This window comes from Peromyscus californicus, unplaced genomic scaffold (genome assembly GCF_007827085.1).
Source record: "Peromyscus californicus insignis strain IS unplaced genomic scaffold, ASM782708v3 Scaffold_12__1_contigs__length_115047231, whole genome shotgun sequence".
NCBI classification, from domain to species: domain Eukaryota; kingdom Metazoa; phylum Chordata; class Mammalia; order Rodentia; family Cricetidae; genus Peromyscus; species Peromyscus californicus.
In genome coordinates, this window is record NW_026294413.1 from 4,492,405 (window position 1) to 4,519,509 (window position 27,105).

At 43.2% G+C, this 27,105-nt stretch overlaps 1 protein-coding gene across 9 annotated transcripts in view; it reads right to left on the reverse strand.

Annotated features, from left to right (window-relative positions):
• Mbnl2 (muscleblind like splicing regulator 2) overlaps nt 1-27,105 on the reverse strand; it is a 168,749-nt gene that overhangs the window by 33,515 nt on the left and 108,129 nt on the right. For 5 of the 9 annotated variants that reach the window (XM_052732458.1, XM_052732453.1, XM_052732456.1 and 2 more), the window contains 5 exons: nt 23,329-23,493; nt 14,987-15,187; nt 10,607-10,870; nt 3,302-3,355; nt 2,495-2,651 (listed from right to left, as the gene is read on the reverse strand). In XM_052732458.1, the coding sequence (XP_052588418.1) occupies nt 2,495-2,651; nt 3,302-3,355; nt 10,607-10,870; nt 14,987-15,187; nt 23,329-23,493 (841 nt within the window). The remainder of the gene's footprint in view (nt 1-2,494; nt 2,652-3,301; nt 3,356-10,606; nt 10,871-14,986; nt 15,188-23,328; nt 23,494-27,105) is intronic. The other 4 variants (XM_052732460.1, XM_052732461.1, XM_052732457.1 and 1 more) reach the window with 1 other exon arrangement.

Genomic DNA, 27,105 nt, shown 5'->3' on the forward strand with positions numbered 1-27,105 from the left:
TTACCATATAACATCATCGCCTGATCAGCAGAGGTTTAAAAACAACCAGGATAAATCTTGAATGATTATTATCACTGTCATAAAGTTGAAAACATGGTTTATAAGTAATATATCCTGAAACAAAGAAACAAACCAAAAAAAGCCTACCATAACCATGGAGATGTCTGCTATGGATTTAATTGGTTAGAGAATTTATGCTAATTTTATTTTAATAAAATTATTTCCTCTTCTATCCTTTCAGAGAAGTGTGATGAATTTCTTGGGAGTTCAGACACCACTCCAATACACAAAATGCACATGATTATCCACTGTGATCTTTATAGCATGTAGCAAAGATGCTATAAACACTTGGAATTCACAGAACTGGGTGGGCTACAGCCCATGCCTTGGCTTCCAAAGGCTACAGGTTGCCAGCACAGTTGAGCTGTTCCTAGGGAATCCACCAGAGGGCGGGCATACACAACCACAGTTCATAGGGACTGTTCATCAGTAACATGTTTCATCCACAGGAATCAAGTTACTGCCGAAGGTATGCTATTTACCCTTGCTTGGGAAATACTTAAAGTGAGGAAGCTTTTGATGATTTATCCGGCCAGTCATTACTGTTTTCAAGCCTTAGGAGGCTGCTGAGACTTTTGTAATGCTCAGTTCAAGGTTTCCCTGGTGTTCTCAGGAGATGCTGAAGTCTATATGATCCATTCTTCAGAAACAGACTCATATTTTTCCATTCAATAATCTTTTTCTCTCTCTTTTTTTTTTTTTTTTGGTTTTTTTTTGGTTTTTTTCGAGACAGGGTTTCTCTGTGTAGCTTTGCGCCTTTCCTGGAACTCGCTTTGGAGACCAGGCTGGCCTCGAACTCACAGAGATCCGCCTGGCTCTGCCTCCCGAGTGCTGGGATTAAAGGCGTGCGCCACCACCGCCCGGCATCTTTTTCTCTCTTAAAATATATAGTTGCCACAAGGTCTACAAGGAGACACTTGTAGTAACAAAACTGGATCCTCAGGTGACTATGGTAACCTTCCTTCTGGTAGGTAACCTAATATCCTGGTAATTATGTTATTTCAGGTGGGTTACTATCACAAATATAGCTAAGCTAGAACAGCATGGGATGCCACTAATTAATGTTGTAATAGGGTAAAAAATGAAGGTATTTTAAGACAGATTCAGAACTCAGGTACTTTCTGATGTAGTGCATCTGTATTAATATAAATATAGTTTATAGGTTACTAATTCATTTAAAGTACTAACTCATATAGGTTACTATTCATTTACAGTTTTTATACAAAGACTATTACTGAAATAAAAGCTAGCTACCTCCAATCCTAACTCCTCATATGCTATGGAATCTAAGGAGATTAATATATCCAATCATGTAGATTAGTGACAATGTCTACTTGTTATCATGGGATGACGAATTCTCACTTGGAAAAACTCAATGGATATTCTTCCCAACAAGGTTTCAGTCATCGGTTTCTAACAGAGATTAAAAGGTAAGAAGAACTGGTCAAATGAAGATGACCATGTTGGTGAGGGTGTGTGGGTGTGTGGGTGTGTGGGGGGATGTGAGTGTGGCTGTGTCTGAAGTCACTGAACTGGGTAAAATATGAGGGAGGAGAGTTAGAGTGGATACTATTTTTCTTCACCTGAATTGATTTTTTTTCATGCCCCTTCAAAAAATTCCACTTTAACCTGATTCTGGGGAGAAGTCTGTATATGCCATGTGGGAGCCCATGGGCGGTTCAATGCTATGTAAGTGCGACCAGGCATCAGACACCAGGCCTGGTATTGGTCACTTGTGCCACCTTGGAAAGTCACTTCTCATGATTATGGGGGGCCTCAGTTTTCTCATTTGTAAAACAGTCAACTGGATGAAGAATTCATGAAGACCTTTTGCCCCTGAGACCTGTGGTTAACAGACGGCCTCCGGTCAATGGTAGGCTAAGGGATGGCAGCCCCCCTCTCATCACTCATTGGCTCAGAAACGGAAGACAAGCACTCCAAATACTTGTGAACTTGGTGAGAGTTGAGAAGGATGGAGAGAGAGAGAGAATGAATATAAAAATATGAGTAGAGGATTACTGTAATTTGAATAGCCTTAGACTTTTTAGTGCTCTGAATAGAAGCAGGGAAAAAAGTTAGTATTTATTGGAATTTATATTTTTAGGTCATAGAGTGTTAAGGACAAATTTCAATTATCTAAAAAAAAATCTTACATAAACTATTTTACAGGCCTTGGGTAAATGAAAGAAACACAAAGCTTTAACTGCTCCCGTGTCTCTGGTTAAATCCCACCCAACATTTGACTTTCGAATCCTAACTGCCTTTAGCTATCAAAGCAAGTCAACAGGTTTGGATAGCTCCGGCTGTGGTGGGGTCAGGCTGTATTCACACCTTCTAAAGCCAACTAGATGCCACCACACAGCTGAAAGAAACGAGAAGAAAGCACATGACCGGAAGGACACAGGACACAGACATGGACGGTAAGGGCACGTACCTGTGGGGATAAACGCCGCCGTGTGTTGCTGCAATTGCGCACTGGTCAGGGCCTGCTGGTAGTGCAGGACGCTGGGGTTGAAGACCGTGCTGGCTCCGTTACTCTTCTCAAGCGCTTGTCTCTTTGGTAAAGGGTGGAGAGCACCGGGAGGGAAGGCCTAGGAGGGAAGAAGTTGACAGGATGTGTCCAACTTCAGGCACGCGGGTTCTGTGTCCACAGAGATCATCATTGGCAACATTCTTTTTTCTTTCTTTCTTTCTTTAAAAAATGACAGCTAAAGAGATGCCTCTGCCATGCACCTTAATTTAAACAGCGGCAATGTCGAATGAGTGAGAATTTGTTATTGAGAGCGAAAGCATGAATTCTGTAACCCAAAAACAGGAGCATCTCAACTAAGGAAAAGAAAAACTATCAAGCAACAACAATGGAAAAAAAAATGGCTTCAGCTTTTAAAACAGGTTAAACTACTCTAAGGGGGAGAAAGGAGCATTTGCGTTATTATTAATATCTATTCTTCAACTGAATGGCAATTTCTTGAATTTAAAGATTAATAAGAATTATAATGAGCATTTTTCTGAGCCACATAATTTAAATTTGCTTCACTCATTTGGAAAAGGTATTAAATTTTGTTAGGATTCATTTTATTTCCCAGATTACGTATGCAAATGAGATGACTAAACACCTTATTGAATTTCCTCCATTTTAAAATTAATAATAATGATTGGCTGCAACCAGTATTTTACATACAACTCTCAGCTGGTTCTCTGAAAAGCTACATGCAAAGCGAAAGGTGAAAGGTCAAAGTACCAGGTCTACAGCTGCTTCGAGAGGTCGCTTCAGTGCTTTGGCAGTCGACTGAGTCTTAATAACAGGCAGCGAGCACATGATGGCAGTGGGCCAATGGGAGTCAAGCGAATTAACATACAGGTAAACAGCAAGCAGAGGTGCATCATGGGAACGGCATTGCATTGTGGATAGGTGAGAAGGAAAAAAATATTCTGAATGCAGTATACAACGTACAGAACACTAGGCATGCACAACAACAAAAACGTTCTCTAGAGAAATGAACATTACACCTTAAATTAGTACTGAAGCAAAAATGCATCTACTGTACCTTAGTTAAAAGCATTTAAGAGAGTAAAATATAGACGTTTGAAATTCAGGAGAGTATATTAAAACAGCAGCTGCATACACACCATAAGCACTTTTTTTATACTGCTTCAGGGGAGGGGGAAATGCAAAACTTTTAAGGACCACGGGGCCGGAGAACATCTGATAAGTTAGTTCAGATATAAAATAATGAAGAAATAAAGTACATCCAAACTTGAAAAGTCTAAAGTACATCCAAACTTGAAAAGTCTTCATTTAGGTGTGTTTCAATTTAGATCTAACCTAACAAAATGAAGTGGCAAACTGAGACAAAAAAAATTCAGGCAAAAAATATTCAAACACAAGATTATTTAGGCAAAACAGTTTGGGTTTGGGTCGTTATTTTTTGGCTGAATCACGTGGGTAATTGTCTCAGTTCTTTTCTTCACTCTGCTAGTGTGGGTCTTATCATGTGGATTAACGTCCCAAACCTACTGTGATTTGAATTTAACAGGAATATTCCAAATTGTTCACTTTCACTCTGCTTTGTTTCTAGTTACTAACTTATCATCCGTTCTGTTTCTACTACATTTGAAATTATAATTCATTTCAAACAACTTACCGGGTTATACTAAGAAAGTACCCTTTAAAAAGGTATTTCGTGTCCTTGGGTACTAAAACAATTTCTCTTTAGCAATACTATTTGTACTTTTAGCTATGATCAGTGATCAAACCGGTTAATGACAAGTGGGACCTTCACTAGAACAAGCAGTTAAAATGGCAGGAAACTGCTTTCAGAAGAGAAGCGAACCTTTAACTTAGAACCATACTTTTGGGAAGATAGTTACTTAAACAACCAAGGTAGTATTGAATCTGGACTGATTTAGACCACAATGAAAAAAATTTCCTCTTTCTGGTTAATTGTTAAAAGATAGAAAAATTCTATGACAGGATTCTGTGAAAATAAAGAAATCCAGGGAGCAGCTTCAATGCAAATAGGAACAATGAAATATCCCCCTTTATGGCTGGCACAATAGGTAAATCCCCAAGGTATGTCTGATAGAATTCACAGTCTGAAGTTCTGTGGGAGAATGATCGTATTTGAAATGAAAGGAGATGGTGCTTTGCCCTCAAGATGGGAACAATTAATGATATTTTCTTTGGCAAATGCAGTGTTGCTCATCATTTGATGATTCAAGATAAAAAATATGAGAGGAGATAGCTTAGCAGCTATGGAACTTGGAGAAAGAGACTAGATATAAAATGGGAAGAACTGTGGGCAGAGAATGGCCAATACTGAATAGAATTTTCTGGGAGGCAGTTTGGATAAAGGCCATCAAATAATAGGAAATTGATTTTTTTCAAAATAAAACTGAATATTGAAAATAAAAACAGCTCAAACTCATAGATATTCCTTTTTGTTTTTGAGACAAGGTCTTACTTTGTAACCCAGACTGGTCTTGAACTCACAGCAATTCTCCTGCATCAGCCTCCAGAATGCTAGAATTAAAAGCATGGGCCACAATGCCTAGCAATTCCTGGATATTATACAATACCATGAACCTTCCATGATTCCATTTTGGTTAAAATCTTTCATCCCTGTACAGTTTTAAATTGTTAACTAATGCAGGGTCTGCATTTTTTCATTTATTTATATGTATTTGTGTGTGTTCCTGTACATGTATGCAAGATGAAATGTGTGGAGACAGTTCTCCTTCCAGCATGTGGGTCCCAGTGACTGAACTCAGGTCATCGTGCTTGGCGGTAAATGACTTTACTCACTGGGCCTTCTTGTTGGCCCTAAGAGCTTGCTATGGTTTTTGAGCCTCAACTGACCTTGATTCCCTAAAGAAGGCTACATAGCTGTTCCCCCAGGCCACACTGGGACAACACAGGGGATGGTTACCAACTGGCCGAATCCAAAATCTTCTGTCCTCAACTTTCAGCCTCAGTTTCCCACTTTCCCAGTACTTGAAGCTCCTAGTGGATTGATCTTTTGATGAGCCTGAGTCTCTAAAGGCTGGTGCTCAGGGACACACTTTTGACTGAACAGAGCATCCTTTAGAGAGTTCTCCAAGTGGAACAAGTCATGTCAACTATTTCTTTTTAGGGCAGGCATATGGAAACTTCATGGCCATTTTTTTCTTTTCCTTTTCCTTATTTATTTATTTATTGGAGTTGAAACCTAATTTTTAGAGGTCAGTTAACGAAGCTGAGAATGTAAAGTGGGGATAGTGACATGTCCCCTTTTTTCACTGCACAGTGTGTTTCCTTAATTAGATGCAAATATCTTCTAAGATACATTGAGGTTTTGAAGTGTTAAGGTTTTCATACATATTAAGGCTTTATGTAGATTATAATGTGAAGCACACAGAATATATATTTTAAATCTGTGCAGATGAAGAGCCATGTCACTACAGGGTTTCTGGCACACATGTGCTGGTCCAGGTAAGACTGACTGCTGGCACATTTACCTGCACTGGATGATCGGTCAACCTTCAGGCTTAGACCTGACCTTAGGGGTGGTGGAGCCCAATGTAAGCTAGGAGCCTGTTTGGTACCAGTCAAGAAGGGTTAGTTTAACTATAACTCTACTTTATGCCAGATACTTGGGCTCTAGTCTCCATGGCCTTGTCTGTGCTCTTGATCCTCTGGCCTATGGGTGCCTCCAGCTGGTCTGAACAGATGGACACATAGGACAAGACTTTATGTGAAGCTGAGATTTCCTTTTCAGCGTCAAAGAACCATCCCACTTCAGGTCAAGGTGAGAAGAACAATCACCCAGGCCAGCATTACAGGGGGAGGACCAAACCCAGGGGCCAGGAGACCCTGCAAGAACAATCCCAAGTGCTGATTGCTGGTTCATAAAGTGAGACGGATGAGAAGCAGGTGCTCAGGGTTCCTGTGCGTGTTCTCTGGGACAACTGAAACTTATCTGGCGGGTGGCAGCTTGTCCTGTTTCCTTTTACAGACTAGTTCTTTCCATTGTCACCCCATGTTGGTTTATGTGAACAAAGACTGTACATGAAGAGCAAACACCCTTTGTGTTGAAACTACCGAAGAGTACCTTCGACTAGCTTATCCTCACATTTGAAAAGTTCTGGTGAGGGTGATGCTTATGTTTTAAGAGGTATTATGAAAGAATAAGGTTCAAACTGAGATTCTTTTTGAGAGTCGGAGATTTAAATTCTTTCTTAATGTCTGATTATTTCAAATAAGGGGGAAAAAAATCTCTGGACAAGAATAAGAAATTACACCACGGAAGTGTGCTGTTTTCAGCCAAGGAAGTCAGGTGAATGGAATGTTAACATTTTCTACTGCAACTAGCATTCCCATTTGTCCCTTCTAAAAGAGGAAATAGAATAATAGTCTTTCTGCCGTGTTCTGGCTAATCGTGCCTGTTAGGTTCGTCAAACTGTATCCAGGCTGGTACAAAGAGCCTCTCATGTCAACTAGAAAGACATGACAGATGCAGTAATCTTCCTGTCATTGTGAGAAAGGTGCTGGATTTGCTCTGAGACTACATCACTTTGGGTTGCCTCGGAAGATGCTTCGGGATCCTGTGACTTCTCAGCTCTCCAAATTTGGGCACGGTGTAACAATCCAAGAAACTATGGTAACTGGTTCTCACAGCATCTACTGTGAGGCATTCTGATGAGCTTACGTGGGAATGTGGAGGAGGGTGTGTGGCAGAGCTCAGCTACGGCTTCAGACTGTGAGGCTGGGGGATGACCTATTTGGGTGAATGGGCATTTCTGCTCATATCTCCACCATGCTGGGTTACCTGCCATTGACATAGATTAGGTACACTGCCCTTTCAGTGACTGATTGGTATTGATTGTGTGTATTGAAACTCCTACTTCCAGGAAATAGGCAGATATAACCAGAGCTTGGATAACATCAAGGCTGAGCACGGTAATCACTGTGACTATCATGTTCTTTAATGTTCACAGGTATTTGAATTAAAGGAACAAACATTTCCATATTAATCTCTAGAGCTTACCATGTCTTATGTTGAGGCGGCCACTGTGGCCCAGGATAATGGGCTCCTATCACTTTGACCACAGAGACAGCCACAAAGATGACAAAATGACAATGATTTTTCCCCCTAATTAGAGCCTGTGTTGAAAGTATTCTTTTTTTCTGTCATCAGCTGTAGGAAGGCATCCTACAGATGTCTCAAGCTATGGGCTGTGTCATGGAGAGAAGTTGGCCTTGGAAAGTAGAAGCAACATGCTAGAGGGCCGAAGGCAAGCAGGAGAGGCAGGGCCGCTAGCTGCTCACACCCCAGCATTCCCAAGCCCTGCTCTTCTTCCCTCTTCCTTGGAGGTGTTACATGATGCAGAAAAGTCATTGGCCAACCAACTTGAGCATTTAAGCCAAGCCATTTGAGCATTGTCTCAATACCAGAGTCCCAGCTGGCCCAGGGAGTGCCCCGCGTACCTCGTGTGGCTTATCAAATGAATGACCTGGAGAAACATGACCTTACTGGTCAACACCAAGAGCACTGACTGGAGCTGGCTGAACAAGTGACTACAAAGAAGACTCTCATGGAGTAAGACACTCACTGAGCAGATGGAGACAGAGTTCTCTGCACTGAGACATTCAAAGGACACATTTGCTCTAAAATCATGCACTTTTCACATACATAGAATTATTTGTATGTCTTTATCTTTCCCTCACTCCTCCTTGTTCCCAAGTATAATGAGTTTCGGAGTTCTAGATTTCACTAAAGCTCTTAATGGGAGCATTTCTCCCTCATGTGGGTACACTTGGCCCCACATGGGCAGGGACTTACTTACATACTCAGTGGACTGTCTGAAGACAGGAGAAAGGACAGAACACAAGACACTACAGAGACAAAGTCTGAGAACCCCACCCCACCCCCAGCAAGGTATAGGAAAGACACGCTTTGAAAGGTGCTTGGAGCTCAGACTATCAAGACCACTTGGGACAGGTCTGAACCTTCATAAACACTGACATAAAGAATGCTGAGTGGCAAGGAGGTGTTTGGATGTGTTAGCCCCTCTTACATCTTGGTTGCTCATCACTGTGGGACTGTATCGGCTAGGCTAGGAAGTGCTCTTAAACAACTTTTTAAGGATTTATTTCTATTTTGTATATAAGGGTGTTTGACCCGCATATACGTCTGTGCATCACTTGCACACAGTGTCCATGGAGACCAGAGGAGGGTATGGGGTGCACTGGAATGGGACTTACAGATGACTGTGAACCATGTGGGTGCTTGGGATAGAGCTTGAGTCCTCTGGAAGAGCAGCCAGTACTCTTAACCACTGAGCCATCTCTCCAGCACTTAGACCACACTTTCAGGAGATCCCTTTCACCTCCGAAGTCCTGTCTATTCTTTCCCAGGAAGGACTGGCCTCTGCGTTCTTCCTACCCTCATGAGTCCATCCTGCTTTCTCTTCTGTGGCTGAGGAGCACTGTTGCTCACACTTATACATGCCAAGCTCCTTGAGGGCAAAGCAACCAGCCTCCTTTATTTACTCTTCCCAGCAGGTGCTCCATGGCTGGCAGGCTTCTAAATGTTCCCTATGAATGGATGCACTGTGCCCACTGTGCATTACAACAGACTTTTGATGAGGCAGATGTCTCACTTTAAGATAAATCCACTAGAAATGTCTGCAACCTAGCACCATGGTTCTCAGCTATGGATGCGCACTGGAGTTGAGTCACCTGAAAGCTTGGCAGGGCATGTCCCTGGTCCCCGTCCAGACCACGGCACTCCAACAAGCTGCTTTGGGGTTAAGATCAATGTTAGATCCTTTCTAACCATCCACTTGATTCCTCAATATAGCCAAGATTGGGGAGTGGTCTAGGCATGTGATTCTCAAATATCAACACCATACAAAACACCTGCGAATTTTTAACTATTATGTGTATGTGTGTGTGTGTGTGTGTGTGTTTGAGGATGCACACTTGCCAGAGGAGTTAGCGCCCCCTGGAGCTAGAGTCACAGGCTGTTGTGAGTCGCCTAATGTGAATGCTGGGAATCAAACTCCAGTCCTCCCAAAGAATAGGGCATACTCTTAACCAATGAGCTATCTTTCTCGGTCCTAACTGGGAATTTATTTTTTAAAAATTAAAGTTCTAGCCGGGCGGTGGTGATGCATGCCTTTAATCCCAGCACTTGGGAGGCAGAGCCAGGCAGATCTCTGTGAGTTCGAGGACAGCCTGGTCTACAGAGCGAGATCCAGGACAGGCACCAAAACTACACGGAGAAACCCTGTCCTGAAAAACAAAAACAAACAAACAAACAAAATTAGCGTTCTAATTCTGGGTGTCTAGGTGAGACTTGAGATTCTGGAGTCTTAACAGGCTCCCTGGTGGCCACGGGACAGCTGGAGACTGAGATCCAGGAGCTGTAACAGCATTGTTTCCTACAGGACAGCAAAGAGAATCAAAGGGCCAGCCCGGATAGGTGTTCTAGTTCCTTTGCTTTAGCACCAGCGAGCTAGCTCCCTTCCATTTTCATTCTTTCATGAGTTGCCGCTGTGCTTGAAATTTCCCTGGGGCTGTTGGCAAGCGCCGCCTGGGTGTAAGGTAAAGAAGAGACGGGCAACAGGAGTAGCTGGTGTCTGGCGGGGTCGCTGGTCGCTGGGCTTCTCTGAGGGCTACAGTTAGTTCCTCTGCTAGACTGACTTCAGCAGCTGGCTGCATCCCTTGCTTTCTTGTCTGCTCTCTGAGTTTGACTCTTCCGGACTGCCTCCGACTCACTGCAAGGCCCTCGGCCCAAGATCGCAGTTAAGAAAGGATGGGGCTCACAGCCCCGATGGCAGAGGGTCAAAGCTCACGGCCTGGGTTTCCTGCACCTCGGGGATTTAGTTATTGCGAAGGGAAGGAAAAACAGAACAAAACGAAAAGGGGTGGGGGATGACAACAGAACTTAGGCAGCGGAGCAGCGGGAATGGCAGCCTTGTCTCCCAGCTGTCCTTCCCACCCGCAAGCACCACCCGCGGCCTGGGAGGCGCAGTGTGGTGCAGGCGCGGGCGGTGCACTTACCATGACTGTGGCCGCGGCCGCGGCTGCCTGGGCGGCTACCGCGGCCTGGTTGGCTTGGTGCTGCGCGGCTTTGATTTTGGCCTGCAAGTGTGCAGGAGGGTGAAAATATTTGCATTTCTCCCTCATGCAACGCCCCTTTATGTAATCCATACAAACGGTTACGGTGTTGTCGTTTGTGTCGATCATGGTGCTGTCTGCCGGGTGTGCAAAGCGGCAGTCTGTCTCTCCCCGGGCACAGTTTCCTCGCTGGAACTCCCTGCATACCTGAGACAAGGGGAAAGAGCAGAGCGCTGCAGAAGAAAGCCTGGTGGCCACGGAGGGGGAGGTGGGGAAGAGGACCAAGGGCAGGGAGAGGAGGAGAGAGGAGAACGGTGGGGAGAGGAGGGGGAAGGAGAGGAGGAGGAAGGGGGATAGAAGGAGGGAGAGGAGGAAAAAGGGAATAGGAGGGGGGAGAGGAGGGGGAGAGGAATAGGAGGGGGGAGAGGAGGGGGAGAGGAATAGGAGGAGGGGGAGGAGGAGGGGGGGAGGAGGAGGAAGAGGAATAGGAGGAGGGAGAGGAGGAGGGGGGAATAACAGGAGGGCGAGGAGTAGAGAGAGGAGGAGGGAGAGGAGGAGGGAGAGGAATAGGAGGAGGGAGAGGAGGAGGGAGAGGAATAGGAGGAGGGAGAGGAGGAGGGAGAGGAGGAGGGAGAGGAATAGGAGGAGGGAGAGGAATAGGAGGAGGGAGAGGAGGAGGGAGAGGAATAGGAGGAGGAGAGGAATAGGAGGAGGGAGAGGAGGAGGGAGAGGAATAGGAGGAGGAGAGGAATAGGAGGGAGAGGAGGAGGAAGGAGAGGAGGAGGAGGGGGGAATAACAGGAGGGCGAGGAGTAGAGAGAGGAGGAGGGAGAGGAGAAGGGGAGGAATAGGAGGGACAGGAGGAGGAGGAAGGAGAGGAGGAGGAAGGGGAGGAGGAGGAAGGGGAGGAGGAGGAAGGGGAGGAGGAGGAAGAGGAGGAGGAAGGGAGGAGGAGGAAGGAGAGGAGGAGGAAGGAGAGGAGGAGGAAGGGGCAGATGAGGAGGGAGAGGAGGAAGGAGAGGAGGAAAAAGGGAATAGGAGGGGGGAGAGGAGGAAAAAGGGAATAGGAGGAGGGGGAGGAAGAGGAGGAGGGGGAGGAGGGGGAGAGGAGGAGGAGACAGACACCCTTTCCATTTCCCCTCATGGTACTTTTAGGTTCACAGAGGGTAAAATTGTTATGCTCTAGAACCCCAGTTACCAGAATTGCTAACAAACTAATTTGGATTTTGCTTTGTCCCTTTTTCTAGGGTGAATATTGAAATGGAGAAATTAATCTGAAATCTGCTCTTTACCTAAAACAACAAAGGAAAAATAATTGGACAAAGTCATCACTGTTCCTGAAAAGCACATCATATTTTCATTACTTACATATACATCTCTGAATGTCTGTCACAGTCATATAACACATGCACAAATCTACCCATCTATCATTAACTCACGCATCTATATGTGTCTGTCTATCATCTACTGCTATTCTTCGCTCCTTTTTACAATGTTTATGGAGCCATAGTTATGTATTCATACACACTATCTTTTCTCTTTTCATTTTTTCCTTCCCTTTCATTTTCACTCTCCCCTCCCCTCCCCCCCTCCCTCCCCTCCCTCCCCTCCTCTCTCCTCCCTTCTTTCCCTTTTTCTTCCATTCAGGGTTTCTTCAGTCACTCTGTCTACCTATGTCTTATAATACCTGTGTGCTGGTTACACAACACAGACATTTTACAGCTGTCACTCCCTTCTTGGACAGTCACTCTGGGGCGCTATAGATTCCTGGCACAGAAAGATGGTTTACGCATGGTCCGAGCTACCCCAGTGTGTAAACAGGTCCTGTGAAAACGGCACATCTGCTCACATCTCTGAGGATGAGGAGCAAAGCTCAATGATCCTGAAGGTTCCTGCCTCCCCTTCTTTTCCCCCATTCTACAAAAGTATCATACCTAAAACTGCACCAGGACATCAAAACTCTCATTTTAAACTCATGGAAGTATTCTTGATAGCTCCCAAAGAGAATAGTAAGAGGAAAAGGGTAAAGTAAATAGAGGGAATAGAATAGTTAGAAATGTTGATTTAGAGAAATTTTTAATCTCCTTGTCTCCTAAAATCTCAAATAACTGAACTTCTTTATCCTTTGAGAATTCTAGTGAACCATGATTTTCCTATACATAGAAAGATTCCTGTAGACATCGAAGAGTATTCTTCATTATAGACAGAATGAAATAGAAAAGCCTATGCATATTACTTATGTAATTCATTCCTGCTTATAAATACCAGCAGGAAAAGGTCCACAGAATAAGAAAGTTGCTTCTCATGGGCTCCAGTCCCACAGCAAGTAAATGTAAACAGTGGCTTGCTTCTTGGTCACCAATGATATTACTGAAGGCACAGAGCTATGAAGCTCAAGTCTTTGAAAGTCAGTCATATCTGGGACAGTGTTTTACTGACCCATGGCCAAGCCAGGCTGACGGGTAAATGGGTTGAACCTCAAAGATATTCACAATTTCTTCCTGTCTGGGTACTGTCCACAGTTCCATCATCAGTACAAAAATTTCTAAATTAAAATCTAGTCAGATATTCACCTAGATTCTGTTTTTTGTTTATTTTGTTTTTCAACAGAATCTCATGTAGCCTAGGCTGGTTTCAAGTTCACCATGTACCAGAGGCTGACCTTGAACTCTTAATCCCCAAGTGATGGTGTCACCACACTCAGGTTTATCAGGTTCTGACTCCCATCTATTTGAACCTCATAGGTGTGGCTGGAACTTACACAGGTGTACTAGGGGCAGCTGATGTCATTCCTGGTGTGAAATGAACCCAAAGCTGATCTGTTAAGGTCACAGGTGAAAAGCAGATCCCTTGTCTACCAATCCTGTTGGGAAGGACCTTTTGCTTCCAACTATTCTCATTTTATTTGGTTTTCACTGTCATATCCTGAGTACCTAAACTCCCTCAACCCTAGCAGGTGGAGCCCCAAACGCCCCCATTCTCAGAACAGATCTCAGTAGCCAAAGGACAGCCTAAAGTTTCCAGAACAGTAGTGACAAGACTTTACATTCTCTTCATCTAGAGACCCATATACTCTAGCTAGAAGCTGAAGGAAAAAAAATGTATTTTTGAAAATGTTTGCAGTTTGACATCCTGAATTCCAAAACATTTGCCAGGGGTTGTAAACAATTCTTGTTCTCAAGATTTATTTGATTAGTATTAAAATGAATGCACACTGGAAGAATATTAATATGTCTGTATTCTAAGCATATACAAATTACCTAATAATTATAATCAATAATGGAATTGAAGGGAACCTTTCAAAACATCTATCAGGATCTTTACACAACTGTATGGAATGCTCTGTTGACTACCACAGGCATAGTGAAGCAGGAGTAACAGGCAAATCCTTAGCTCTTATTAAAGAAAAATCTTGTTCAACAAAGTCCAGGAGGATTTGCTTGGTCCAAATGTAAAAGTACGTATGTGTGTGTGTAAATATATGCACTTAATCCTTTTGAATGTTATAGAACATTTGAATTTGTGTTAAATTAAATATGTTATGTTAAATTAAATATTATATGTTAAAGACAACATATCAATAACCAAATTAATACAGCCTTCAGCTTTTCCTATTTACCAGCAAAACCATTAAGATGCTGCAGCATCTGGAACATGCTAGAACATCCATACTTGATTCATACAACTGCTGAGAGCTAAAGTCCTGTTTCCTCCAAGTCTTGTCCCCAAGTGTTCCCAGTTTCCTGATTGTTGGGCTTCTATTCTCAGCACTTCCTGGAGTGCAGTAAGGGTTATTGCTGCTGCACACAGGAAGGGCTTGTGAGGACCAAGACCAATTCTATGGCTTACATCCCGATGACGCCCATATTCTATTGGTTGATATTTATTTAGTGTTTTGATACAGGGTCTTACTCTCTAGCCCACACTGACCAAGGACTTCTTTGTAGCCCAATCTGGACTTGAACTTGTGGCAGGATTCTCACTCCAGCTCCTTGGTGCTGGGATTATAGACACAGGCCACCATGTCTAGCTCAATATTTTCTTCTTATGCATAGAACTTGTGCAACTGACTTTTGCTTATGTCAAAGTTAGTCTTTGCCTTTGGGCTAATTTCCTTTATACTTGGCATTAATTTTACATTAAAGAATTGTGAATAAAAGGGTTTACAGCAGTACGTGCTTGTGTGTGTGTGCGCGCGCGTGCGCGCACGTACATGTACATGTATTTTCTGCAGGAGGAAATTATTTCATAAGCATTCATCCATTCTAATAGACATACATTTCTACCATCAATGCATTTGCAAACACAAACATAATTGAAGTACCTCCAGTTTATCAGTCCTGAGAAGTTTCTGAGTCGCAGTTGAGCCCGGGACAGTGACGGGTGGACTTCCGGGAACAATGACAGGTGTAGTGGGTAGAATCTCTGTCGGGACTAACCCAACTCCAGGGGTGACGGGTGCTAAGTAAGGAGCAAAGCTAATAGCCGTGTTTGTCCCTATGGTGGGACCTACTGGAAAAGTGGGCTGTTAAAGGAAAATGACACAGGAAAAACTTACTTAGTACAGAACTTACCGACAAGTGTCATTTGAGCAAAAATTCACACAATCCCCAGTAAATGCCATTTGAGAGAAAATTTTCCCCTTCCTAGAATATCCTTTGTATTAATTATACGATTCAACTCTTAATTGCAAAAGTCATTAGACACTCCCTCTCATTTTTTCTTTTGCTCCTCAAAAGGAAAACATCATAGATCCTTTCTTACCTAAACTGTATAAACATATTGGAGAGCGTCAGAGAAAACCATTGTCAAGGAACAGACTAAACTTTTCCTGGGAAAATGTTCTCAGCAACCGAAAATACTAATTTCACCCAAATTACCTGTCATTCCAAACTACTGAGTGCTCCAATCCAAAGGCAGTGAGATCTACAGAATATAGACTGGTCATCCGTGTATTTTCCTATAACTCTCTACAAGGGACATGAATAAAACATCCCTTGATTATAGCTTGATATTCAAGTTGGCCAAATTCACACATTTCAAACAGTGGAATTTCCTAGGGGTCTATTTTGCTCAGACTTACCAGTATGTTTCCATCTTTCATTACTAGTACCTACATCCCCAACTCACAGGCGTTTTCATGTGTACCTACTGTATGTTGCTCTACCCTACTATGTGTCAATACATCCTTCCATTCTTGAAAGGTAGGATGGGAGAGCTTGCAATTTTCAACTGTGAATATTTTGTCACATGACCTCTAAAACTTTCCCGGGTCATACAGTTAGAAGAGCAATGATGAGCACACCCAGTCTCTTGTTAACTGTGTTCTCCATCACTCTAGTCCTAGCTAAGAAGGATTACATTGTGAGTTGGTAGGATTATTATTTTTAAAAGTTCCATCTAATAAATATCTAAATAATACCGCCGTGCAGAAAAGGCATTATGTATACTTGGATAACAAACCTCATTTCACATTTATTTATTTATTTAAACAAAGTCTCAATACACATTCCAGGATAGATGGTCACTATAACATAGTTCGTGCTAGCTGCAAACCGAGCAGTCCCCTGCCTCAGCCTTCTGGGATTATGGTCATGAGTCACCATGCAGGCTATACATTTTTAACTTTGACAAAGCACTGTAAACACGGTTTTTGAAGATTTTTCTAAGAATAAACTGTACATTGAACTGGACCTAATGGGTCTTTATTTGTTTGCTTGGTTTTCAGTTGTGGATTTTTCTTTCTTTTTTGAAGTGTTGGGGCTTGAACCTAAGGTCTCATATGTGATAGGCAAGTGCTTTTCCACTGAGCTCTATCCCCAGATTTACAGACAATTTTGTAAACCGATTTCACATTAAGTTCTCAAATATTTCCAGTCACGTCTTAATGTGACTTTCTAGCACCGAGCTGTGTTGTTGCCGTGTGTCATCATATTTCTCTATTTTTACATTGTGGGTAACATTCTCGTCTGCTTAGATTCTAGATGAGTTGCTTAACACATGGGAAAACTAATGGTCTGAGTGAGTATATTTTCATTTAGGATAACAGAGCAATGTCTCTTATGAATGACCATGTCGGGAAACAGCAAATTACTGATAGTGTGTATAGAGACTTCCAGAGAGGCTGCAAGTCTTCAGAGAAATGGCCAAGAGCTGAAGGGGGGATTCTAATGGTTTTGGAGGAATGCTGGGTAGTTCTCCCACAAGGAACTCTTCCATCTTTATGGTTCAGAAATAATGTTTGCTTTGGGAGACATTGCAACTTGAGCTCTGCACACTCAAGAGGGACGGTGGTTTAGGATGTTTTCTTCCTTGACTTTCTACAGAATTTTCCATGGCTGTGATGTGTTACCCATTGGAGTCATAATTATAGAAAGTTGTGGCTTTTTAGTAACAGTCACTTTGGTAATTCAGTACTACTGAAAAAAATCAAGTAACTTAATAGTATAAGGACTACATTTCTTTTAGGATTAAAAATATCAGCCTTGAAAGGCCACACACATCAGTGATTCAATGGGCCAGTTGTATCTGAAACGCCTTGGGGCTGTGTGGAGTTTTACAGTGACAAAAGCTGGTGGAATAAATCTTGGCAGGAACCTTACGATATGAAGAGAGTGTGACCAAATTCGGGGACCACTCTCATAAATGAGGAATGAAAATAGTTTTTAAAGGCCATATTTGTACCATGTGGTTCAGTTCAGAGAAGAATTAACAAAGCTAGTATTTAGAAAAAATGGAAACAACTCTGATTTGATTTTTATGGATGTAAATACCTTATTTTTGCATTTATTTTATTATTTACATGGGTGTGCCTGTGCCTGTACATGTGTGTGCCATGTGTGTTTAAAGTACCCATGAGGCCACAGGAGGGACTCAGATGGCCCTGGAGCTCCAGGACCTGCAGCCGTGAGCTGTCCAACCTGGGTGCTAGGAAACAAGCTTGGGTCCTTTGGAAAACCAGCAAGCACTCTTAACTGCTGAACCATCTCTCCAGCCCTTCTTTTCTTTTAATGCATGTAGATTCCCAATGCTCTTCTCCCACAGATGAACATGGACCCTTGGATATCTGTGAGAGTCTCAGTACGTATTTTCTAAAGTCCTTTCTGATATCTACAAATTTATTCCATCAAAACGTCAAATTGTGCCTTCAAAACTATGTTATTTGTTCACCTGATTTAAGGTTCTGAAATATATTCAGTGTGTATTATAGATGATAGTGGTAACATTTCACTAAGACATAATGCCATTTACAAGAAAAACAATTATAGGTTTTAGACGTAGAGAGACCTATGTTCAAATACAGTCCTTTCCCACTTATTTTTGTTTCCTGAAGAGGAAACAGACTTCTTTGAGTTTTGAGTTTTCTCATCTGCAATGGACAGGTGAAGTCATTTAGTGGCTCAGCTGAATAAATGGCTACTTCTCTTCTATTCCCCATTGTCCAAACTCTACAAAGAGCTGCTTTCACCAGTAGCGTAAATATTCACACCACTGCAGTCTTTGCCTTCAATTATCTAATGTTTCTAACATAGAGTGTTCTTCATTGAAGTTGGATGAGTGAGAAATACACTTATGGTATTTGCTGAGATGTGTGTTCTCTAGCAGTAGTATGACAGACCATAATACTTCACATCTGTGAGCGGTTCAAGCATGTTCAAAGCATTATCACATACATTGTCTTCTTTAATCTTCCCAGACTAATCCGTGAGAAGCAAGCACAGCCGAGGGATTTACAGCCTTGCAGGTGAGAGCTGGTCAAAGAGAAGATCCTGAAATATTAAGCCAAAGTCAATGCTATTGAGGGTCAGTCAAAGCAATGCATCCTGGACTCCTGTCTCCCAGGATGGGCTGCCGTCCTGCTTGTGCATTCCACAGATCAGGTCACTCGGAATCAATATACCGTGTCTGCGTGTCTTTGGAGCACAGATGGAGAGCAGTGTATGCCCCTCCTCTGGCTTGAGCCTTCTGTGGATGGATGTGTGGGCCTGCTCTGATCAGCTGTGTCCGTTCCTGCTGACTAGGAAAAGTGGCTCTGAGATCCTGGTTTTAAATGAAACTCTTGAGAGAGACTCCACGTCAGCCACGGATCATGGCGTTGGAGATCGGTTTTCCACAGGCAGCTGAGACAAAGCAGAGCAATCACTCTGGAGGACTCCAGCCTTGATGATAAGCTTGTAGTTTCCGCATGGTGCTGCTGCCAAGAGGTCTAAGACACCCTCCGTTTGGTGCCTGTCCGCTCTCAGTGCTAATACACAGCTAAAGAGGCCCGAGGGCAGGATCCACAGAAAGCCTTCCAGAGGAAAATCTCTTCTGAAGGGCTGGTCTTATTATTTCCTCCCCCGGCCTTCCCTCCGTATTTCTGCTTCCTCTCCTTTGTTTTCCTAGTATACTCTACCAGCAGCTCTGAGGTAACCAGAGTTGGAGGGAAAGTAGACTTCACAGGACTTTATGGGCCACTGTTAAGATTAAATATTCAAGTCATTGTGCCCAGTGACATGGTGAAAATTTAAGGTCCTTAGGTACTGGGGCGGGGGGACAATAGGAAAAGACTGGGGGCAGAAAGATGAAGTGCGAGCAGAGGGTGGAGGGGGATCAGCCAAAGGGAAATGCAAATAAAATGCTTGCTTTCTAAGCTAAAATTAAAAGCAAGGGAGTTATAAGATCCGGCTTATGTTTTAAAGGACTCCTCCCTCCGATGCCTACAAGAGAAGCATTGGGGTGGGCAGGAGAAGTAGAGATCAAGACTTTAGAAGGAGGCGTTAAGAAACACAATAAAAACCAGGGTAATGGTGGTTCAGATGCAGGAGATGGGAAGCAGAGAAGTGGATAGGCCAGGACCTGGGGATGACCTGCATGCCAGGACAGCGGGGGCTACTCCCTGGGTTTGCTTGCGGCTGCTGGCTGACGGTTCCATTTACTGAAATGGGGATGTAGCGGGATCCAGACTTCAGTCTTGAATGTGTTCATGCAAGAAATTTTAAGGTGAGTTCAGACAAAGACAGATCTATGACCTAGGGAGATGTTTGGGATGGGGACACACATTTGGTTCTTAGCCAGTTTAAAAAAAATTATGGCTTTTGGAACAGATTGGGCTAACAAAGAGAGGGTAAATAGAAATAAATATTCATTCTGGAAACTTCAACACGGAGTTGAGAAGCATGAATTAGGCAGAAGAGACAGAGATGAAGGGTCAGGGGGAAGGGAGTGTCCAGCAGGGAGAGATGTTACACGTGCCGAGTGCCACTGGGAGGACCGACACGATTACTCATGAATCTGGTCTGTGAGAGTACAATACCACAGACCGGGTGGTTTTTACACACCTGACATTTACTTCCCACAGGTCTAGAGGCAGGGAGACCCAAGGTGATGGCACGGGCGGATCAAATGTGTGGTGAGGGTTCACTTGCTGCTTCATACTGCACCTTTAATTGTGTCTGTTTGTCTGTCTGTCTACCTCACACATACCTCTTTGTGTGTATATGTATAGAGGTCAGAGGATAACTTGTGTGACCTGGTTCTCTCCACCACGTGGGTCCTGGGAATCAAAGTCAGGTCCAGCATGGTGGCAAGTACCTTAACCCAGTGAGCCTTGAGTTCAATAGCCATGAACTATTTGCTAGTTCAAAGATGGTTGCTTCTGGTGAATCTCTTTTCCTCCGGGCACTAACCCCATTTGTTATGGCTCCAACCTCCTCTTTGGTGATTGGCCTTAGTTATCATTTTTACCAAGAGAAACACATCTGTGGGTCTGTAGGTGTTTCCAGAGAGGATTGGTATATACAACAGTGACTGGGGATGGGTGGGGGTGTGGGGTGACACCTCCCAACAGATGGTCCAGACAGAGTAAGTCTGAAGCAAAAGCTGAGCAGTGCATGCCCTGCAGCCCCTGCCTTTCTGGGGTGTCTGCTGCCTCTGCTGTAATTCTCCACTCACGTCAGACCTGGGTTTCTTCCACCTTTCAACATGGAGTTAATGTCCGCAGTTCTTGAGGCATCTTCCGGGCTTTCAGTGCCAGAGAACCTGCTCGGCTTCCTGGACTTGGCAACTCCATGGTTATCTGCCTCTCCAGCTCAGTATTGGAGTACCCACCCCTACTGTGGAAGCTAGGCTAGTAGGTTCCCTTCTCATTCTGTTCCTCTAGAGAACCTAGCCTAATACAAATTCCAAATGACATCACCTTGAGGAGGCAGGGCCTCAACATAGGAAGTTTGGGTAGTCAAGTGTTCAGATTAACAAGGAAAACAAAAAGTAGCCACTGGCTTGCAAATACAGAAAATATTGTGGAGAGATTTTCATGGAATGACTTCAGAGATGGCTAGAAGGAAAAAGAAGCATCTCTTAAAGAAGGTGAGGTTGGCAGGACACAAAATGAAGTAGCTTTTGCTTCTTTGATCATCAATGTATTTGTTGTTGAGTTGATTATTGCTGCCATACCATACAACACTCATCTATCCTGTTAGAGTGCAGAAGGCCGGACGTCCGACATCATGAGGCTGTGCTGTACGCCAGGTACTGACAGGACTTTGTCTCTCTGGAGACTCTGGGGAGAACCCTCCCCTTGGCTCTTCCACTCTGGTCGCTGCTGGTTTTCCTTGGCTTGTGAGCAATCAAGTCTCTGCCTCTGTAGACATGTGGCCTTCTGACTGTACCAACTCTCCCTTTGCCAATCTCTTCTAAGGACACTTGTGATCACATTTACTCCAAGAGAATCTCACCATCTGTGGACTATAATCACAGTTGCAAAGACTCTGTGTTCATATGTATACATCTCAGCATGTATAGGAAGCAAGAACCTGAGGGCCATTATTCAGTTAACTGACCAAGATACAAAGTCATTTCTAAAGTTCTGAGGAAAATTTGTTGGTAAGTTGTTGAATGTTAGATTTAGCATGTTCTTCACTTTAATACATCTTGTGATTTAAAAACCAGTACTACAATATTTAAATGGGCCATTTCCTTTTCAGAGCAGAATAGTGATTAACTTCTAATTAATATCTGAGGCAAATACATAAACATTACTCTCAAATATAGTTCAACTAATATTTAACGGCATGAATATATTTTTCTTATTAGTATGAACAGGACTGAGTACTAGGTTCAATTCTTATTAATTCTAAATAAACAGGAAGTGTATAGATTGAACGACTGAGATACACAACACACTGTTGTTATATCGACCTGGCTCATATTAAATTTACTGCCATAGACATTATTTAATATGTATAAGTACATTATTTTAACATTTAGGTAATTTAATAAAATAATTTTTATGTGCACATCAAAAAATGAATCATAAATTATGCATGTGTGGGGTTTTAAATAGAACCGCTGAAATGGCGAGTGTTTGGATCAAGCTCTGCGTGCGTAAGTCTGTACATCTGGGATAGCTCTTCCCGGTCCTGTGTGATGACTGATTTGATACCTCTTTCCTTCAGGCAACCTTTTCTTGTGCAATATCCTCCTCTCTCCTGCCTGACTCTTAACTCAGTCCCGTCATGCATCTGTCTATCCCCAAAGGCTACATCTGTCTTACCTTGGAATCATCTGCATTTTTTCCCCACTCTGGGCAAAGGTGGATCTTGGAGTCATTTTCTGCCTGGAGGTTAGCAGAACTGCTAAAAAATGGCTGGGGTCTCTCCACTCTTCCTGCCCATCCTACCCTCCCCAACCCATCTCACAGGAACACAGTAGAGAAAATGGTACTCACTGGTCGCCATCCCTTTTAATTTAGCTGTGCTCACTCACACAGACTTTTACTACAATACAGACTGATTTTTATATAATGGTCTTTTGTGAAAATTCACTCACTTTGGCCTTTTAAAAATTATCTTGCTTTTGACAAATAATTCACATTGTAAGTGAAACCCACTGGCGTCGAATGCACTCCTTTCTCCCCTAGGGCCTTAGTTCGAAAGCGATTTCTAGACCTTTGAGGAGGTTGTCTCAAACACTGACATCGGGGAGAAAAACATTATACAATACGTATTCATACATTCAACTCCCTGGGACATTGAGTCTGAGGTTCTCGTCGCAACAGCCGGCCCACCCTTTGCAGGCGTGGGGGAGACAGGAGATGAAGCAAGCAGGCCATCTCCTGGTGTGCTGCTGCTTGTGACATCCATTCTTACACGGCTGCTGTCTGCCTCCAGCTGGAGCATGCTGTACAGAGCACCCTGGCTAATGACCTAGTTCAAGTTCAGCTTATTAGCTTCATGACATTGAGAGCTTGTTCGTCTCCTCTCTCACTTTCCTCATGATTCCGTGATGCCACTCAGCTGCACAAAGTACCCACAGCATTGCTAAACTATTTTAGGCATCACAACCTCTCCAACACATAGCCAGACATCACAAACTCCAGATAAAAATGTGGACCAATTTCCACATGAAGATGGTTTAAAACAGAGTTTACTGATGAGAAAGAGCTGGTGTGGTGCAGATTTCCCAGGTATTGATTAGACGTTGTCCTTGTCCTGTTTCTACACACGTATCTTTCCATTTAAATGAAGGGAAACACACAGCTAATTTTCAGCATCCATTGCGATTCAGAGCTATCTGTTTTAATTGCAATCAAAGTGACAGAGTAAGGGGAGGTCATTTTTGGTCACCATGGCACTGCCCTTACCGATCCTGCAGTCACCCGCCCATCCTTAGAGAAGGCACACTCACCACAGGATGGAGTGGTGTTCCTGGAAACATAAATTGCATCTGCTGGGCAAGCATCGCTGCTGCAGTTTTTTGCTGGATCAAATTGTTCCTCCCATTAATTTCTAGTTGAGTTTTTAAGTGTGTCGGAGGGTGAAGGTACTTGCAGTTCTCTCTTGAGCAGCGGCCCTGCAAAATGGACAATCTGGGGTTAGGACTGCAGTAGGGAGCTAACCACTCCAGTGCCAGCAATGTACAGTCATTACTTTCATTTCCTATCTTCCAAGGCAGTGCGCAAGTGTGTGTGTGTGTGTGTGTGTGTGTGCGCGTGTGCGTGCGCGCGCGCTACAAAGAATGAATCAAATATTACATGATTATCAGGGTCCCTCTCTTTCCCTTCTTTCCCCCCTCCCCCTTTCTTCCTCCTGTCTTTCTTGATGTCAAGTCTAGATAACCCATTTCAAAGAGATGACAGCCGAGAGCAAGGAGGAAGGCCTCCACACTCAGAGGGGCACGCTTATCTTGACCCACAAGGTCTTTGCCGACCACTAGTTTGTACACGCTTGAGTGATGTGAACATATGAAGAGTTGGCTGCTGCACATGTGCCATGGAGATGGGTTTGAAGTGCATATTCCAGTCTGGCCAAGAGATCAGTGTGCAGCTGTTGATGGTGAGGCAATGCGGACAGAGCTCCCGAACTGCTTGCTGATACCTACCCAGCTGATGTCGCAGTGTGAGTTGGGACAAGCACCTGCAAGTCTGATACATAAACAAAGCTGCCATCCTTCCTCACCCTTCCCCAGAATGACAGAATGAGGAGTGTTCCTGGCTATGTTATCATCTAGACATGGAAACTGGTAAAATGAGGAAAAATAAAACACAGCAGGTGATGGGTGTGTATACAAGCAGACCTGAAAAGTAATTGCATATGGAATTGCAAAATTCCAAAGTTGGCAAAACTGCCAGTCATATGAGAATTACACTGATGTGCGAATTATGCAATTTCTAGAGAGAGAGCAGCAAACTGTTAGTCAGTTGGAATATCGCCATTCCCTAAAGAATCAGTTTATTTGCAACCAGGCAAAAAAAGAGTATGGGTTTGTTTATCAGATAAAAAAAATTAAAGCAAGCTTGGTGGAATGAATTTGTTTACAGCCACACTGATGTATAACATCTGGAGTTCTTTCTGTGTTTTCACTAATTCCAGCTGCACTTTCGGCATCTCTAGTGTCTCCTTTAGTGACAATTTCCCCTTGAAGGCATGGTGATGGGCAGAGCTGAGTCCCAGGCTCAGTTCTGGTAGTCTGTGCCATCAACCTGTGCCATCTTGAAGTTCAACTCAACCATGTGAACAATTGCCTTACTGTCTTGGGAAAGACATGAAAATGAATTGATATCTCATGAATCTTTAGGATAAGCAACATCAGATTCTTAGCCTCAAGTTCTTGTTGTGGATTTCCTGTTCAGCATCCTGTATGCAAACAGACATCCTGAGGCTGTGTCTACTGTAATGGCACCGGGGGAGCTGGAGTGTTCCTGTGTCTACTCTAATGGCCAGGGAAGCTGGACTGCTCCTGGAATCTAACCTGACCATCCTCCCCATCTCTCTGATTCTCTGCAAATCTGCTTTGGATTGTTTTTGTCTTCATTTCGGAATCCTAGCTTTACTCAACGCTTTGTGACTTCCCAGGGTCTCTCCATTCCTATGAACTTATTTCAATCATCTCTTACTTTACATCTCTTTCTTATCTCTCTTGACTATCCCCCCAGCCTACGAGTTTGTTAAAATTTAATCTCCAGGAGAGCATTCAGATGGGGCCAGCTCCTTCATCTCAGCATGTAGCTAGTCAGTGAGTCAGCCACCTTGATGTCAGATGTCCAGATGAATTCTGTCATCTGTGAAGGAAGGCGGTGATGGGGCCTGAAACTCAGCTACTTCCCATCAGTTTGAGTGCAGAGGGATTAAACAAAGGAGAGTTCTTGCATAAAAGCTAAGGCACCTCTTGTGACCTCAGAACCAACTCTTCAGCCATATACACTGTACTTGGCACATGACATCCAAGAAACTGCAGACCAGATGCACGTGTGGGTTTGTGTACACAGATGTATAGGTGGGTGAATGCAGGGGCTGGAGAAGCAGGATTCTAAAGGGGGGAATGAAATCAGCAGAATGTCCACAATGCATCAGGATGGTAGACTGTTTAGGGGTATAATTATCAATTTGATCACTAATCTTCTAACTTTGTCACTATTCAAACAGACCTCAATTGGCTGGAAAACATGGTTTTCCTATCAATGCTGCTATTCCTTTTTACAACCAGAACCCTTGGAGAACTATATTAGCCATTTTTTTCTGGTGATAGAACATGATTTGTAACATTAGATTCATCATTTATTGAAGGAATCTTCCTTTTCATGGGAATTAATTCAATTTCCTATTGTCCTCACTTTGAGTACAGAATGGTATTGATCATCAATGTCCCAGGCAATTTATATGTGGTTATCTCATTTTCTTCTTATAACAGTAGTGATGAATCCCTACTTCACTGAATAGTAGACAGGATCCAAAGAAGAAGATAATACTTCCAGATCATCTATTTGCTAAGACCGTTAAATCCATGTCTTGCTTGACTCAACTCCATCACTTCACTGAGATATTTATTTGCAACAGTTAAAATCCAGGAAAGACAAAAACCTAGTGCTTCTGCATCCTTCTTAGAAGAACAGGATGCAGAACAAAGGCAAAATATACTGACATACCCATATGTGAGGATTTGGGACGGAGAGACAATTATTTGCTTGGTCTGTGCACTGGAGGGTGCGCAGACATCAGTAAGCTCACATGCCCTGAGCTCGTATGACCTGGAGTGACCGACTGTCTTCTTCATTTAGACAAGGACAATAATGACCGCCTTCTCCCTGTAGCGCTGTTACGCAGCTAAATAAATTAAGACGTGGATAAAGTTCAGAGAGCTGTCCGGCATGCGGGAAGTTCGAGAAATGTTACGAGTATGCAAGAAAACTATTTGTATATGGCATTTTGTTTAGAGCAAGTGTAAGATCACAGGTTTACTACTATTCTTATCAGTTCTTCGTTTCTCCTATGGGACAAACTTTTGCGATAAAGGCTAATTAATCACGATTATTCAAATATCATGTTTGGAGTTATTTTCAATTCTGTACTTTTGCAACTGTCCCTACATAAACAAAGAGCCCTAAGCCCCAGCTCAGACTGGTACCAATACTTAAAGGAATATTAGTTCCTGGATATCTGAGGCATACTAATTCAAGCACTGTGCGACTCTAGGAAACAGAATTTTAGTAAGAGATCCTACAGGATTCCAAAATCCTAAAGGAAAAGCTACTGTCAAAATATAATGAGCTATCTGCCACAGTAAACAATTTGCAGAAAAATTCTTGTGAAGGCACAAGATTTCTCAGGACATGCATCCTTGCACAGAGAAACTGTTGACTATCAAAAGCAGGTTGTCAAGACTGAACGAGAGGGGGCAGTGTGAAGAAAAGAAAGCTTTTCCACGGACCATCATGAAAGACAGACACCAAGGTGTCAGAGATAGTGTCTCCTGAGGCTAGCCCAAGAAATGAAGACAACAATGTAGCAGAAATTTCCCTGAAGCTGCTAGGACTGGTTTTTTGTTTTTCCCTGGTTTTAATGTTTTTTCTCTTTTGCTTCTTGGGAGAGACCTTTCTCCGGGAATGCAGGAAGCGAGGTCCAACCCTGGGAAAGCTGGGTGGACTGGAGTTGGGAGTACACCACCACAGTGCTCTGGGAGGGTCGT